Here is a 17,502-nt window from a genome sequence, read left to right on the forward strand (position 1 = left end):
GTTGGTCCAAAGGGTCCGCTGGCTTTTATTGTGTCTCTGCAGAGGGGCTGGGACCTGTGCCGGGCAGCTCTGTGACACTGTGGGGCCAGCAGCAGGGTGGCACCCTCACCTGTGGCTCAGAACCTACTTCTGCTGCTTCCCCACCAAGAGTGGAAGCCAGCTGGCCAGAGGTTTTCAGCCACCAAAAGAGTCCAGGCAGGCATCCCCCTGCTTCCCCCAGCAGTCTGCACAGGGTCATATTTCCAGTATAAAGTCCTCTGAAGGCCCCTTCAGCAGGAGGCCCCTGAGAGAAAAGCCAGCCATCTGAGGCTCAGTCCCTTTAGCCAGGGCTCAGACCCAGCTCCAGGGGGCTGGGAAAATGTGGCCTCTCCTTCTGGAAGGGGCTGGCTGGTGCTCTCCACCACAACTACATCTCCACCTCTTCTTCCTCCCTACCTGCCTCCTTGTGGCCCCTTGAGCCCTGAGCTGCTCCAGGGCTATAACTCAGACTGGGATCTGGAGATCCTCGGGCCTTTTCGGATCTCTTTCCGCTTCTCCTCTTTCTTCCGGCGTTTCTCTTCTTCTCTCAGGGCCTTCTGGAAAGGGTCAGTGCTGGGAATGAACTGAAGGGAAGAGAAGAGAAGTCTGATTTAGTCTGTGGCAGCAAAGAGCCTGCTCTGAGCTAGGCCACCGGCGGGCTGTGGGAATAGGAAGGTTCCCTGGACACAGGCCCTGCCCCAGACATGGAGACGGTGAAATGGGTTTGGGGAGAACTGCTGAGTGTGTGTTGCAAGATACGCAGGAGTTTGCCAAACCAACAGCATGAGGGAAGAGAAGAGTATTCTAGGTGCAGGGACAGACGCTGAGGTGGGAACCTACATGGGGCATCTGAGAAACGATACACAGATTCCTCCAGGGTGAGGGGATAGAGTGGCTGAGACCACCACAGACCCGGGAGCCCCACACCTGCTGCACCCTTCAGGAGGAGAGGAGAGAGGTCAGCCAGAGTCACAGATGACAGAGCAAGTAGCGGGGGTGGAGGATAAGGACTTCATTGGCAGCGGGAGATGGCGGGGGGGAGGGGCATTCTTCAACTGCAACCCAGGCCCTTGGCTTTCCTCCCTCGTCTCTCTCCAGACCGTCTCATCTAACTCATAGCTTCTATTGGCCTGTGTGGTCAGTTACCCCTCAAACTTGCATCTCCATGTTCAAATGCCTGTCTGAGACCTTCTTTAGGATGTCCCAAATGCACCCTAGACTCAGTATGGTTCCCTCTTCCCAGAGTACCTGTTCTGATGAGCAGCAGGGCAGAAACCGAGGAGCCCCACCTGCACCCGGCATTTCCTCTCCCTCCTTGGGTCCATCACCAAGGCCTGGCTGATTTCCAGCCCTAAATCTCTCTCAAACCCATCCACTTCTTTGTCTCTACTATTGCTGCCCCCATCACCACTCCCGCCTCTCTGCTGGATGACTCTAGGGGCCTCCCAAGGGCTTTCCACATCCCCTTTGGTCCCTCTCAAGTCATTCTCCTCACTGCAGCTGGATCTTTCCTTTTCTTTTTTCTTTTTTTTTTGAGACAGAGTCTTGCTCTGTTGCTCAGGCTGGAGTACAGTGGTGCGATCTTGGCTCACTGTAACCTCTGCCTCCCGGGTTCAACTGATTCTCCTGCCCCAGCCTCCCAAGGAGCTGGGATTATAAGTGCCCACCACCACACCTGGCTGATTTTTGTATTTTTAGTAGAGACAGGGTTTTGCTATGTTGACCAGGTTGGTCTCGAACTCCTGACTTCAGGTGATCCACCCACCTCAGCCTCCCAAAGTGCTGGGATTACAGGCATGAGCCACTGTGCCGGACGGATCTTTTCAAAATGAAAATCTGTTCATGTCACATTCCAGCTTCCATGGCTCTCCATGACTCTCAAGACAAAGTTCTACATGGGGTATCTGCAGGTCTACCCCGGCTGCCTCTCTGTTCCTACCTCATATCCTCCGCCTTTATGTTCTTGGATTCCCTGTACCCTCTCACTTCCAGGCCTTTGCATGTGCTGCGGCCGAGGCCCAGAATGCTCTTTCCAGCACCCACCCTTCTGCCACATTAGCTCGGGCTCAGCTGGTTCACTGCCCTCTAGACCTGCCTTGACTCCCTGAGGGGCTGCTCCTGGTGGTGTGCTCTCTTTGACTTTGTGCTGATTCCTTCTTTCTTGTGCCCATCGCCCTCCCAAACAGCACATTCCATGAGGGTAGGAGGATAGTGTCCTCTGCCACAAGGCCTTAGCACAGAGTCTTCCTGGCTTTTCGAGAGCACTCAATATGTGTTTTATTCAATGAATGAGCAAGCCACGTTAGAATAGGAAATACAATAGTACAGCAGGTCCTCGAATAATGTGGTTTAGTTCAAGGTCGTGTCATTATAATGTGGATGAGAAAAAAAAAACAATCGATTCCTGGCTGGGGCCACTGTGTGGAGTCCGCACATTCTCCCCATGTTCTGGTGGGTTTTCTCCGGGTACTCCAATTTCTTCTCACATCCCAAAGATGTGCATGTTGGGTTCACTGGCATGTTTATACCGTCCCAGTCTGACTGTGGAGGTGTGTGTGAGTGCGCCCTGTGATGGGAGGGCGTCCTGTCCAGGGTTGGTTCCTCCCTTATGCTCTGAGTTGCTGGGAGAGGCTGGACCCTGAACGGGACTAAATGGATAAATAATTATCTTACTTGTTTTGATGAATCTTTCTTAAATGCATGTACAGTTCACATTTATTTCAATGTTTCATATTAAGAGTGTTTTGGTCTTTATTTTGAAGACTAGAATTGGGCACTGTGGCTCATGCCTATAATCCCAGCATTTTGGGAACCTAAGGTGGGTAGATCACTTGAGGTCAGGAGTTCGAGATCAGCCTGGTCAACATAGCGAAACTTCATCTCTACTAAAAAATACAAAAATTAGTCAGGTGTGGTGGTGAGTGCCTGTATTTCCAGCTACTTTGGACGCTGAGACAGGAGAATCACCTGAACCCAGGAGGCGGGGGTTGCAGTGAGCCGAGATTGTACCACTACACTCCAGCCTGGATGACTGAGCGAGACTTTGTCTCCAAAAAAAAAAAAAAAAAAAAAAAAAAAAAAATCTGGTAATGGTTTTTTTGACCAGAAATATGCTGTAGTAACTTAACTCTTAATTTACATCAATTAGCCTATGGTAAGTTGGTTTGTAATACATAGATTCACTTAAAGTCACAGTTTCCAAGAACCTATGGATGATGTTGTGAAGATGTACTTTGCCTACAACTGAGGTAGCTGTGCTGTAAAACACACCCTTTTATTTGTTCTTAGGGCAATAGTGACAAACGTTTGATCTGATCAAAGTAGATACTAAAAACAAACAAATAGCTCCACCTTGTGGAGTAATCTGCCTACCAGGTTAGATTAAGTCATGACTGGAAGATGGGGGGATTCACAGAAGTATAGCCCAGAGAAGGTAAGTGAGTCACACAGCATGTGGTAGGCCCAACTAGGACTAGCCTCGCAGGCTGCACACTTCCCAGCCTAGTACTTCCCTACCACACTCTGCTCCTATCTCTGTGAGTGAATCCTGATCCACTTAAGACAGGGAGCTGGGAGACCCCTTAGGCCCCAGAGACCCCATTCCTCTCTGACTCTGGCTGGGCAAGGGCGAGTCAAGAGATCTTAGCCCCTTCAGTCTCAGCGGGCTCAGCTCAAACTAGCTGGGTCAGAAAAGAAATACACCCATCCTTTCCCCATTCCACCTAGGCCTGGCAGTGCCTACTCATCTTTCGAGTCTACTTTAGATGTCTCCCCAGGAATCTTCCCTGGCCACCCCTGATAGTACCTGACCAGCCTGGGTCAGGTCAGCAGGCTGACGGCCAATACAGCATTGTGGCTAAGAGCATGGCTCAAGAGGCAGACCACATGTATTTGAACCTTCATTCCATCACTTACTGGCTGTGAGACCTCAGCTTGATTACTGTACCTCCCTATGCCTCTGCTGTCTTCACTGTTAGGCTAGTTATCAATTTATTTCCTCTCTATTCCGAATTCACTCTTCATCGCCTGCTCTGTGAAAATGCATCTGGCTCCAAGATAGAGCCCCAAACTCCTAAGCTTGGTGTTGAAGGGACCGGACCCCATGCTACATCTCCAGCCTTATCTCCTCCTGTCTTCAAGCTACCCTGCTCTGCCTGTCCCTGACAACAACCACATCCTCCATAGCCTCAAGCATGCCACTCTGGCCACTGCCTTCTATCTTCTCTAACTCCTTAGCCCTACTATAACCACAAGCAGGCCCTCTGTGCTGCCAGCAATCCAGCCTCATTTCCTGGTCCGCTTATCCTCCTGCTCTCCTGCACATACCTTCTCCTCAAGCCTCTGTGCTCCCCTCACTCCCAGACCATGACCTTGCTTTCTATCTCACAGAGAGGATGAAAGCAGCAGGAGACAACCCCCACAGCTCCACCACCACACCCACCAACCCATTTACTTCTGTGCCCACATGCTCTGCCTGCCGTCCTGTTCAAGGTTAAGGATCTGCTCTTCTGTACAAGGCCAAGCCTTCCCCCAGCACTACAACTCACCCCTCCTCACCTCCTCCAGATAAGGCTCCAGCAACCTGGCCCCTGGCCTCATCAGTTTCTCCCTCTCTAATGGATCAGTCCCATCCACACAGTGCAAGCCTGCTATGGTCTCTCCCAAGGACTAACATTTGAAACCACATTGTCCTCCAGCTATTCTCCCATTACACTGCTCTCTTTGAAAGGAAAACTCTTCGAAAGGGCTGTCTACACTTGCCACATCCACTTCCTTTCCTCTCATTCTCTGGAAATCAAATCTTTTGTTCCCAGCACCCCGCCCCCCAAAGCAGCTTTTATCAAGATCACCAGTGGCCTCAACATTGCTCGGTCCAGCAGTCGATTCTCAGTCCTCGCCTTCCTTACCTCCCAGCAGCGTCTGACAAGCTGATCGCTCCCTCCCTACTTCCTCTAACACTTTCCTCGTGTGGCCTCTGGGAAACTCTTGGGGCAGCCACCACCATGCTGACTGCTCCTTCGGCGGGTTCTTGCTGCTTCCTCCTCAGTCCTTCAACCTCTTGTCTCCAGCCCCATCCCACGCCTCAGTCCTCAGACTGCTTCTATACCTGCCCAATGCCCCAGATGACTGTGTCCTGTCTCACGGCTTTTGGTGCCTTCTACATAGGCATGGCTCTCACATTTACAGGTCCAGCTTCTACTTCCTCCCTGAAGTCTAGAGTCAAATATCCAGCTGCCTCCTTGACCTCTTTACTCTGATGTTCACCAGGTGCAGGAAAAAACTCTTGATACCCTCTCCAAGGATTTGAAAAAATGACAGTCCCATTCTTCCCAACACTCAGGCCAAAAGTCTTCTAGTCATGCTTAACGCTCCTCTCTCTCTCACCACATCTGCTTCCTCAGCAAATCCCACTGGCCCTACTTCCAAAAGAGAACCAGAACCTGACCATTTCTCACCAGATCCACTGTCATCGTCTGGTTCAAGCCACTATCAACTGCCACACAGATGAGCACAGCAGCCTCCACACCTGGGTCCCTGCTTCTGGTCCCCGACCATGCTCCACACAGCAGCCAGATGATCCCTTTAAAGTGGTAAGTCTGCGCCTGGAATCCCAGCTACTCAGGAGGCTGAGGCAGGAGAATCTCTTGAACCCAGGAGGCGGAGATTGTGGTGAGCCGGGATCACACCATTGTACTCCAGCCTGGGCAACAAGAGCAAAACTCCATCTTAAAAATACATATATAAATAACGGATGGGCGCGGTGGCTCATGCCTGTAATCCCAGCACTTTGGGAGGCCGAGGCGGGCGGATCACAAGGTCAGGAGATCGAGACCATCCTGGCTAACATGGTGAAACTCCATCTCTACTAAAAATACAAAAAAAATTAGCTGGCGTGGTGGCGGGCACCTGTAGTCCTAGCTACTTGGGAGGCTGAGGCAGGAGAATGGTGTGAACCCGGGAGGCAGAGCTTGCAGTGAGCCGAGATCGCACCACTGCACTGCACTCCAGCCTGGGTGACAGAGCGAGACTCCATCTCAAAAAATACATATATATAGATGGATGGATGGATGGATAGATAGATAGATAGATAGATAGATAGATAGATAGATAGATAGATAGATAAAAATAAAGTGGTAAGTCACAGCCTGTCACCCTGCTCTCCAGGTCTCTCAGGGTAGGTGCCAAAGCCCTTGTGAAGACCTCTGAGGGTCTCAGGATCAGGCCTACACCTCTGACCCCATTTCCTCACACTCCCCAGCCCCAAATATGCTTCCAACTCACAGCCTTTGTACTTGCTGCTCCTTTAGCCTGGAACGTTCTTCCTTGGGATACACAGATGGCTCCCTCATCTCCTTCAGATAATTCAGGAAGACAGTATCCAGGCCATGTGAAATAGCAACCATACCCCATCTCACCCCGGGCATTCCTTAACCACATTCCCCTTTTTTCTCCACAGCCCTTATCACCACCTACCATATTATATATTTTTAAATGGACTGCCTGTCTTCCCCAACTAGAATGCCACTTCCAGGAGAATAGGGCTAGCCTGCTTCCCCAAGGGGCAGGATGCAACAGATACTCACCTGATGCCAAATGAACAAATGTGGTATGCATCTGAGCTTTTGCATAAGTTCGTCCCTCTGCCTGGAAGGCCCTGCCTCAGCTGGTCCACCCAGCAACTAACTCATCCCACAGCCTCCACCACCTCTCTGCCGAGGCTGGGTCAGGCTCCCCTCAGAGGTCTACAGCTCTTTATGCTTCTTACCACTATAACAGTAACACTGGATTGGAACTGTTTCCCTGCTGCCTTCCCCATCAGACTGTGAGCATCTGAGGAGCTGGGACATGGCCAGCCCCCTGGACAGGGACAGTGGTTGGCACACAGCCTGGTATGAGTTGACTCTAGTGATGGGTACATAAGAAGTAGAACTCAGAACTCTCACCAGCATGGAGGGAGTGTGTGAGGGAAGTCGAGCAAATCCGGGGCTCCTGTGAGGCAAGCCCACGCAGGATATCAAAAAGTGAGGAAAATCTCGGAACTGTCCCCAGCCAGCACGTAAGGAAAGTATGTTGCTGCTGTGGTTATGTCCAAGTAGAGCACATTATGATAAAGCTGGACTCGACTTATCATGGCACCCATTGTCTCTGTGGCCTACGCTGTCACCCTTCTCCTGCGTTTAAGTGAGGCATCTATGACCTGCATAGCAAGAACTGGCATCACAGCAATAAAGCATCTCCATGGGTGACCCCTTGCTGGGAAAGGCAATCTGTCATGGCCTTGAGTGTCCACACATGTTTTCTTGCTGTATAAACCAAGAATGGAAGGCTGTGGCTGTTCTTGATCTGGGCCATTTATCAGGGTAATGATTGCAGCAAGCAACCTTGGGGGATGTGTCATTTCAGCTGGGCATGCAGGGGTGGCAGCTACCCCACTGAGGAAACCACATCCCCCACTCTGCCACATAAAGCAAAGCCACTGGCTCAACAGGACCCTCGATTCACAGGTTCCCCCAAATATTCAGGCCTAGCCCACTGTAATTCAGCTAATATAAAAGCTAACAGTGTTGTACAGAAAAAAGTTAACACAGCCGGCCTGACTCCTATCCTTTGAAAGGCCTGCTTCCAAGGTTAGCCCTTGGCAGACATCTGGGAACTTACATTTCAGGAGGGCCCCCACCCCCCTAACTGCTAACAGTGGTTCACTGTGCCAAAACTGTTTGTGCAGACAATATGGTTTCTGCTGAATACATACTTTGCTCCTGGGAGTTTGCCATTTTGACATAAGTCAGGCAAAAAGTACCCACATGACTAGCTCCCAATAAAAACTCAGACACTAGGTCCCTCATGAACTTTCCTGGTAGAAAACATTTTAAACATGTTGTCACAACTAATTGTGGGAGGAATGAAGCACATCCTGTTTGACTCTACTGGGAGGGGACTCTGGAAGCTGAGCCTGTTTCCCCTGGACTTTGCCTGATGCACCTTTTCCCTTTGCTGATTTTGCTCTGTATATTTTCTCTGTAGTAAATCGTGGCCATGAATGTGACCGTATACTGAGTCCTGTGAATCCTCCTATTGAACCATCAAGCCTGGGAGTGGTTTTGGGAACCTGACACAGGTATCCATGAGCAGCAGCAGTCAGCCAGCCCCAGTAACAATGCTGGTGGACTAAGTGCCATAAAGGCCAGTCAGACAATGGCCTGAATTAAAACCTATCACTCTTGCCTTGGATGACACTCCTTTCTAACAACTATGCATGTTATATTCTTACTGACTATTGTCAGTGTCCTGGTCATCCGGAGATTACAAAATGGCAGATCAAAGATACCTACCCCACTCTTTTTATTTATTTATTTATTTATTTTGAGACAGAGTCTTGCTCTGTCACCCAGGCTGGAGTGCAGTGGTGCAATCTTGGCTCACTGCAATCTCTGCCTCCTGGGTTCAAGTGATTCTCCTGCCTCAGCCTCCTGAGTAGTTGGGACTACAGGTGTGCATCACCTCACCTGGTTAATTTTTGTATTTTTAGTAGAGACAGGGTTTCACTATGTTGGCCAGGATGGTCTCAAATTCCTGACCTCAGGCAATCCGCCTGCCTTGGTCCCTAAGTGGTGGGATAACAGGCATGAGCCACCATGCCTGGTGATACCTATCCCTCTTTAGGGCCACAAACTATGGAAACAAATTGTGGTGACAAACTAGACAGCCTGGCTCACTTGTTTAGATGCCCATCATAAAGCTCAATCTCTGATAAGACCAAATGGAGTCAAACTGCTGATCAAGCCTACTTCATCCAGATCACTGCCACCTAAATATATCATTGTACTTGGCGTGGTAACGTACCCACTACCAAGGAGCGGCACAAAACAGAGGATTCTATATTTCTGGTTCAACTACCTGAATCTCTGGTTGGAATGGTATGGCCTGAGATTGTTAGGATTGTGACCACTTGGCTGAGTATCCTGCTTGCTGATTTCCCTGCAGTGGCCCATGTGGGTAAAGATAAGAGATACAACAGGTCTCTATACATCTGTAAAAATGCCCTGGTCCCATTCATACCTGACATTTCTGAATGAAAGGTCTAGGTCATAGTAGGCAACAACTGGAGAAAAAGTGAAACTATAGATGCTGGCATAGGTGGCATAGAACATATGCTTTTTTTTTTTGAGACGGTCTCGCTCTGTCACCAGGCTGGAGTGCAGTGGTGCGATCTTGGCTCACTGCAATCTCCACCTCCCGGGTTCAAGCGATTCTCCTGCGTCAGCCTCCTGAGTAGCTGGGACTACAGGCGTGTGCCACCATACCCGGCTAATTTTTGTATTTTTAGTAGAGATGGGGTTTCACCATGTTGGCCAGGACAGTCTTGATTTCCTGACCTCATGATCTGCCCACCTCGGTCTCCCAAGGACACATGGATTTTATAGCAATAATCCTGCCACCTAGGCAGGAAATACCTTAGATCCCAGAAAGTGCAGGGAACAATTAATGCTCTCTTTATCCCTTAGATCCATCACTGCCACCTGGCAAAACAATTCTAGGGTCTGCCCAAGCCCAGTGGCAGCTGCAGCTGTCAATATGGCCAACTGTTGGGTGTCTCATTCCCATCCACATGATAGAAAAACTCACATGGACATGTCAGTAATGAGCTATTCTGCTGTGTCTAATGCCATCAAAGATAGTTCTTACCAGTGACCTTGTGCAGACATACCAGCCAGCACAATTTTGTTTCAACCTGACAGATACAAATCCATCTGCTTTTCCTGATGTGTGAGTAGCCTTGGATTATACCATGTAGGGCAACTGAGGCTGAAGTTCCACAGTGACACTGCCCTCAGGCTCAGCTAAACATTGTTCTGGTGACTCAAATCAAGTGTAACATGTGGGAGAGAATGGGTCATGAAATGTCTCCTTATGGGGGCATGAAGGTTGCTTGGGTCCATCTATTGCCCCCTGTAATTATTGGCAATAACATCAAAGATTGGCAGGTCAATCTAAACTCTCTTATATGGGTGGTCGTGGATAACAAATTGGTCTTAGACCATATCCTGATTATCCAAAATGAGACTTACTGGTCCTCCAAGACCTTCACAGCTGGTTGAGTCCAGGACCCTGATCAATGTTGCAGGTTAGGGGCCAGGCACAGTAACTCACACCTATAATCCCAACACTTTGGAGGCTGAGACAGGAAGACGGCTTGAGCCCAGGAGTTTGAGACCACCCTAGGCAGCACAGTAAGAACCTGTCCCTGAAAAAATAATAATTAGCCAGGAATGATGTCACACAGGCCTGTCATCCCAGCTACTCAGGAGGCTGAGGTGGGAGGTCTGTTTGAGCCCAGGAGTTCAAGGTAAGCTAGGTGGGTGACAGAGCCTGGGTGACAGAACGAGACCCTGTCTCTAAAAAAAAAAAAATAATAATGTAGGTTGGCCTTATCCTGCTATTCAGAATATAGTTGATAGTAGTCTGAATTAAATGAAGTATGAGACTAATTGAACAGATTTGGTCCTAGCCTCTATCAGTCAGATTAATTAGACTGAATAGCACATTTGTGTGAAAATTTGAGTTAAACCAAGCCATGGAGGGCTTGGGGCAGACTGTTGGCACAGCAGTCCGTCATGGCCCTGAGCATCCCTGCATATTCTTGCAGTGCACACCAAAAATACAAAGCCCTAACCACTCTTTACCCGGGCTATGTCTCAGGATTGTGTTTACAGAGAGCAACCTTGAAGGGTGTGGTGATATCTCCTCCCAAAGAGCACGTTTGCTATAAAAAAAATCATGAATTTCCCCAGCTTGGCAGTTCTCAGCTGTGATGCACACCCCCTGCATGCACAGCGCCCACCTGGCCCTCTCTGTGTCACCCCCATGGGACTTGGGGAACAAGGTGAATCAACACAATCAGGCCAACAGTCTAGCTACTGCCTTTGCTGTAATACAGTCCAATATCTCTGACCTGTCAGTGTCCATGAAATAGTAGCAGGCTAGCTTGTTGGCCTGGAGGCAGAGTTAAATCCTAGACCCCTCAGACACCCAACACCTCTCTCCACACCAGGGACCAGCATGTGGCTTGACAAGTCCAGTCCTCCAGTCACCATGGCCCTTCCTTCCTGCCCCTCCTAGCCCTGCCACTTCCGATCCCTTCCTCACTCTATCGTATCTGTCCCTGTCCTTTTTTTTTTGAGACGGAGTTTCACTCTTGTTGCCCAGGCTGGAGTGCAATGGCACGATCTCAGCTAACTGCAACCTCTGCCTCCTGGGTTCAAGTGATTCTCCTGCCTCAGCCTCCTGAAAACCTAGGATTACAGGCATGTGCCACCACGCTTGGCTAATGTTTTGTATTTTTAGTAGAGACGGGGTTTCACCATATTGGTCAGACTGGTCTCGAACTCCTGACCTCAGGTGATTCACCCGCCTTGGCCTCCCAAAGTGCTGGGATTATGGGCATGAGCTACCACGCCCAGCCTGTCCTCATCTTTTATCCCAAACTTACAGTTCTCAAAGCCCACCTTAGCCCCCTGGAATAAGAGCACGTACAGGAGTGCGGGATGGAAGCCCAGTTGGTGCTAAGAGGTTCAAAGGCAGGGAAGAGCATGGCCTGACCTCCCTGGCTGCCCTGATATCCACCTGAAGTGGGATGCCTGTTTTGTGCTGGGATGGGTTTGTTCATAGCCACCTAACTACCCCCCATGGTTGGAGTTCACACGCTGTGAAAAGACAGGGAGGCTGAGGCTAAGAGGGGAGCAGTGACTTGCCCACAGGCTCCAATGACTCAGTGATGGCTTCTGGACCCAGGCCCAGGCTGCCTGGTTCCAAGTCCAAAGCCACCCGAGGTCCCCAGCCCCTGCAGGCCTCGGCGTCCTATGGCCCAGCAGAGGCAAAGCAGACACAGGCATAGGCCCTGGCAGCTCACCTCTGTGCGGTCGATTTTAAATGGGTTCTGGAAGTCGGAGTCTTTCTCACTGATCCCCAGTTCCTGGGCCATCTGCAGATGAAGAATCACTCGTCATCCTCTGCCTTCTCCCGAGTTCTGCTCATCAGAGAGTCACTCCCTCCATGCTGGGACCCAGACTCCAGACTTGGGCAGATGTGGGCCAGGTGATGACCCCATGGGAACTGGGTGAGCACAGAACCCCTTGAAATGGGACCTCTGTGGCCCAAGATACCCTGAAGCTCCACAAAGAAAATGTAGCCAAGCACTAACATTCAGGCCCGACTGAAGGCAGATGTGAGGATCCTAGTCCACCACCAAGACAGAGGGCTCCCGGGCCACCTCCACCCCAGTCCTTACCAGGCTGAGGATGGGCGAGTGGGGCCCCTGGTCGAAGACGCCCGTCTGGTTGCAGAAACTGATGCCCCAGCGGATGAGGAGGTTCCAGTTGGAGTTGTGGTCAAAGTAATAGTGCACAATCCTCGGGAAGCGCAGCACCACATCGCCGAAGAAGGCCGTGTTCTCCACCACGTGGGAGAAAGCTGGCAAGAGGACCCTGATGAGTGGCCAGGGCAGATGCTGTCCTGGCTGCCTCGCTGGTCCCTGGCATCCTCCAGAGAATAGAGACATCCACCAAACCCACCAAGCAAGGAAGGAACAGTGCCTACTGACCACAGGCTGCCAATCACATGTATAGTGCGAACTAGGGCCTTACACCCACTAGCTCACTGAGTCCTCATAACCACTTTTAGAGGGAGATGTGGCTGCTGTTCCCATTTTACAGATGGGAAACTGAGTCTCAGCAGCTAATGAGTAGCAAATCTGGGCTGCAAACCCAGGTCTGTCAGCCCAAAGGCACATCTTGCTGCTTAGAAGACTCATTTGCTATGGGGACCAGAGAAGTGAGTGTTGTTCTGCACACAGATGCTGATGCATCACATGAGGCTTTGCTGGGCTTGACCTCCCAACCAACATGTTATCCAAATGTCCAGTGCTGGCCCTGGTGTTAATACAACTAGAGTGTCTGTGAGACCTCAGGTCTCTTAGGATGGCCAGACAACAGGCCAGCATTTTTCTTTTTTAATATTCTTTCCATTTTATTTCATTTTAAGTGCTTAAGTTCTTATTTTGAATGAACGAATGAATATAATTAATTAATTAATTACTTTAGAGGTGAGGTCTCACTTTGTTGCCCAGGCTGATCTCAAATTCCTGGCCTCAAGTGATCCTCACATCTCGACCTTCCAAAGTTCTGGGATTATTGGCATGAGCCACTGCACTCGGCCTGAAATTATCTTAGACTTACATAATACAACATAAAATTCATTCATTTGGCTTCCTCTAATGTTATCTTTTTTTTTTTCTTTTTGAGACGGAGTCTCACTCTCTTGTCCACGCTGGAGTGCAGTGGCGAGATCCTGGCTCACTGCAACCTCTGCCTCACGGGTTCAAGTGATTCTCCTGCCTCAGCCTCCCAAGTAGCTGGGATTACAGGCATGTGCCACCACACCCGGCTACTTTTTCATATTTTTGGTAGAGACAGGGTTTCACCATGTTTGGCCAGCCTGGTCTAGAACTCGAACTCAAGTGATCTGCCTGCCTCGGCTTCCCAAAGTGCTGGGATTATAGGCGTGAGCCACCATGCCTGGCCAAGTGTTATCATCTTATATAACCAACATACAACTATCTAAACCAGGAAATTAACAGCAATACAATACTACCAACTAACCTAAAGACTTAATTTGAATTTTCTGTTTTCCCACTAATGTGCTTCTACTGATCAACAGGTCAGTTTAAACTGAGCTTTGTTAGTGTGCTGCAGGAAAACAGCCTGCTGCGAGACAAGCATGGCGCCATCTTGAAGCCATAATGGCTGAGGTTTGACCGCTGCACACCAAAGTATTCCGCAGCAAGGTCTTTAAACAACGCCTGTAGCATAGATAACCCCTCAAAAAGATGATTATTTAACTTCCCCAGTGGTCACAAGTTTCACACGAAAGCCTGAGATGTCACCAGCTGCATGTTTTAACCTAAAAGCTTGCTGTATAAACAATACTTTTGGCCACGTGTGGTAACTCACCCCTGTAATCCCAGCACTTTGGGAGTCCACGGCGGGTGGATCACTTGACATCAAGAATTCGAGACCGGCCTGGCCAACATGGCAAAACCCCGTCTCTACTAAAAATACAAAAATTAGCCGGGCCTGGGGGCACACGTCTCTAATTCCAGCTGAGGGAGGCTGAGGCACGAGAATCACTTGAACCTGGGAGGCAGAGATTGCAGTGAACTGAGATTGTGTCACTGCACTCCAGCCTGGGTGATGGAGTGAGACTCTGTCTCAAAAGAAAAGAAAAGAAAAAAAAAAAAAAGAATAGTTTCTGTACAAGCATTGTCATCTGCAAAATAACAAATAAAGAATACTTTCTGGAGGTTGGGTGCAGAGACCACCATCTCATTTCTGCCTGAGACATGGCTTCTGTTCAGAAGTTCCTAATGAATGTTTCTTTCTGAGAAACTGGACCTCTCAGCTCCCTTGGCCTTGGAGGCTAGGTTTGCACAGACCTGCTCACCACGGAACATGTGTCCATCATGGTAGCAAGTCCCTCAGACCCAGGTTAGCCAAAAGCATAACTGTGTAAACAGCTCTAAGCAGTCCCTATCGAAGCCAGCCCCTAAGAGAGGGCCCAGGTAGCCCTCACCAGCACTAGCCAGGCCACCCAGAAAGATAAGTAGACTCCAAAGATATGCCAGGGTGGGTCTGAGACATGTCAGGCAGGGACCCTGGGGCTTCAGAATAATCTTGAACCTCAAAGAACTCAGGAAGACAGCTTGATTCAGAGGGAAGAGCCAAGGCAAATTACTTGTACTCTTTCATATAGAAAGTAGAGAGAACAGTGTCTTCCCCCAGAGTTATGGTGGAGATTAGAGTTGATGGTTGTAAAGTGTCCACTATGTAATATGTAAGAGCTGCTCCTATCCTCTCAGAGTAATCTAAGAAAGCTATCGTGGCCAGGTGCAGTGGCTCACGCCTGTAATCCCAGCGCTTTGGGAGGCCGAGGTTGGCGAATCATAAGGTCAAGAGATTGAGACCATCCTGGCCAACATGGTGAAACCCCATCTCTATTCAGAATACAAAAACTAGCTGGGTGTGGCAGTGTGTGTCTGTAGTCTCAGCTACTTGGGAAGCTGAGGCAGGAGAATCACTTGAACCCAGGAGGTGGAGGATGCAGTGAGCTGAGATCACACCACTGTACTTCAGCCTAGCGACAGTGAGACTCCGTCTCACAAAAAAAAAAAAAAAAAAAAGAAATGCTATTGCTAAAATGTAGCCAGTTAACGAGGAAGGCCACTCACAAAACGCCCATCTGCCCAAGGGGACCACTTGGAAGGTGCCACAAGAGGGCACTTCCGGGGAGAAAAAAAGAGTGACAAGAACAGGAGAGAAGAAGCAGCTAGAGAAGATCGGGTGGTGCCGAGGACAGGGCAGTATAGGGCAGACCATACCATCCTTTAGCTTCTCGTCCTGGGGGAAGGGCCCATCTGGGAGCACATCAGCAGCGGTGAGCACTGTCCGGGAGTCCTCCAGCACCTGAGGGAATCCCGCCAGGGCTGAGTGGCTTCACAGTGCCCATAACAGACTGCTTCTGTCCCCATTTATTTAAACCCCACTTCAAGTCTTATGTGCACGCAGTTCCCTTGTCCCTGAACACCATCCCCTTAGGGAACTCCTAATTACCCATCAGTGCCCAGATCAAAGACTGGACCTGCCAAGAGCTGCCCCCTGCCTGCACACACCTTAAAGAGCCCCTTGAGCATGACATCAAGGATCTTGTACTGCTGATGGATGTCGTTCAGCTGTGCCAGGTTCTTCAGTGCCAACAGCTGCTCCCGCCGCTTCACCTCAAACATCTTCTTGTCTGGGCAGCATTAAGTTAAGGGGCTGGCATCAATAGCCCTGCCTGGACAATCGAGCAGTCTTGCCTCAGAAGGCTCATTCCTAACCAGCAAGTATCTGCAAGGGTCATGGATGCCCAGGGCTAGAAGCCTCCAGGAAATGAACAAACTGACAAGTGCATGGCCCTGCAAAGCACCATTCATCCAGTTCCCATGATGCTCCACACCCAGAAGCCTGAAACCAAGCCTCCAGACATGGCTCCTGCCTTCCCTTCGCTGTGGTCTTCCTGCCCTCTCCACAAGCATTCACTGTTCCAGAGCCTCCACCTCTCTGCTCATGCTGCACCCTCTCTGCCCAGAATGCCCCTCACCCTCTTCTAGGAGTTTCTATCCTTTCAAGGCCTGGCTCAAAAATCATCACAGTGTTTCCCCTCCTGTGCCCATCAGAGCACTGGTCACAGAGTAAAATGATCATTTGTTTGGATACTTTCTTCCCCTAGGCTTATGGACACCTCAAACCCAGGGGACTCGTTGTAATTCATCTTTGTGTCCCTGAGGCCTGGCCTGGAGCAGGTGGCCCAGTTCACCAGGGTCGAGATGGGCCAGTAATCCAGAATTCCTGAGTCTCCACCCAGGATCTTGCCCACAAGGTGCCAGGCCATGCAGAGTCCTCACTGAGCCTTTGCAATCTAGAGATGGGCCTTGTCATCTCCATTTACTATATGTGGAAGCTGAAGCTCCGGAGAGACCTGACTTGCTCAAGGTCTGGCTAGAGCACCTCACTTTTTCTCCCTGTTCCCCTCAACTGGGCCTGCTTATCCCTGGAATCCCCGAGTAGAGAAACCTCATTTATAGACCCCTCAAAGACAGCTCATTAACTACCAACCCTAAAGGATACAGATCTCCAGGCTTGGGTCCAGGGAAGTCCTCAAGGTGCCTGTGGCTCCCGTCCCAGACAAAAGCAAGACAAAGAGGAAGGCCAGGAACTGAAGAAGGTCCATATCCAAACCTCTTGAGCTGGAAGAATAACCCAAAGAAAGAGAGTGAGACCCAGAGATTGGTGTTACATAAAATAGAGGGCAAAGGTGAACAGCAGCTTCCCCTGATACAGCACATCCTCCGAATACCAAGAACCCAGCTTTGGGGAGCCCTGAAGCTGCAGCTCCTATCCCAGGGCCAGCAGGCACACAATACAGACCCATGGGATGCTAGGAGGTGGGGAGGAAGGTAAGTATGAGTAACACAAGGACGCTTAGAGCACTGGGTCAGCGGCTAGAGCTCTGGGCTGGAGCCCGGCCCCCACCCCTGACTCTGGGACCTCGAGCAGCTTGCCCAGCCTTTCTAAGCCTCAGCCTTCTCAGCTGTAGAACAGGGATAAGGAGGTCACCTCCCTGCTGCAGGGAGGGAGGTCTGGGTGAGGCACTGTGCCTGGGGAGGAGGGGCTCATCAACAGTATTCCCTCCACATCCCCTATCTTGGCCTCCCAGGAAAGCATCTGGTCAAGGAAGCCCAGGCAGAGGAGATGTGAAACTTCCGGGGTTTTCCTCCTTCCTTGACTTTTGTCATCAGAAAGGAAGAAGGGACAAAGGGCAGGGAGGAAGGCAGGGCAGTCTCAGGGTAAGGGGGCTTGCTACTCACTCACTCTGGAACCACAGGTACTA

The 17,502-nt window shown here is 50.2% G+C and overlaps 1 protein-coding gene across 3 annotated transcripts in view; it reads right to left on the reverse strand.

Annotated features, from left to right (window-relative positions):
- The window catches only part of CCDC134 (coiled-coil domain containing 134), a 26,422-nt gene continuing 8,920 nt past the window's right edge, over positions 1-17,502 (reverse strand). For 2 of the 3 annotated variants that reach the window (XM_011978754.1, XM_011978755.1), the window contains 6 exons: positions 16,740-16,858; positions 15,743-15,864; positions 15,452-15,536; positions 12,308-12,489; positions 11,930-12,001; positions 1-602 (listed from right to left, as the gene is read on the reverse strand). In XM_011978754.1, the coding sequence (XP_011834144.1) occupies positions 477-602; positions 11,930-12,001; positions 12,308-12,489; positions 15,452-15,536; positions 15,743-15,864; positions 16,740-16,842 (690 nt within the window). In that variant the 5' untranslated portion in view covers positions 16,843-16,858 and the 3' untranslated portion in view covers positions 1-476. The remainder of the gene's footprint in view (positions 603-11,929; positions 12,002-12,307; positions 12,490-15,451; positions 15,537-15,742; positions 15,865-16,739; positions 16,859-17,502) is intronic. The other variant, XM_011978756.1, reaches the window with a different exon arrangement.

Source organism: Mandrillus leucophaeus, unplaced genomic scaffold, assembly GCF_000951045.1.
Source record: "Mandrillus leucophaeus isolate KB7577 unplaced genomic scaffold, Mleu.le_1.0 Scaffold2, whole genome shotgun sequence".
Lineage (NCBI taxonomy): Eukaryota > Metazoa > Chordata > Mammalia > Primates > Cercopithecidae > Mandrillus > Mandrillus leucophaeus.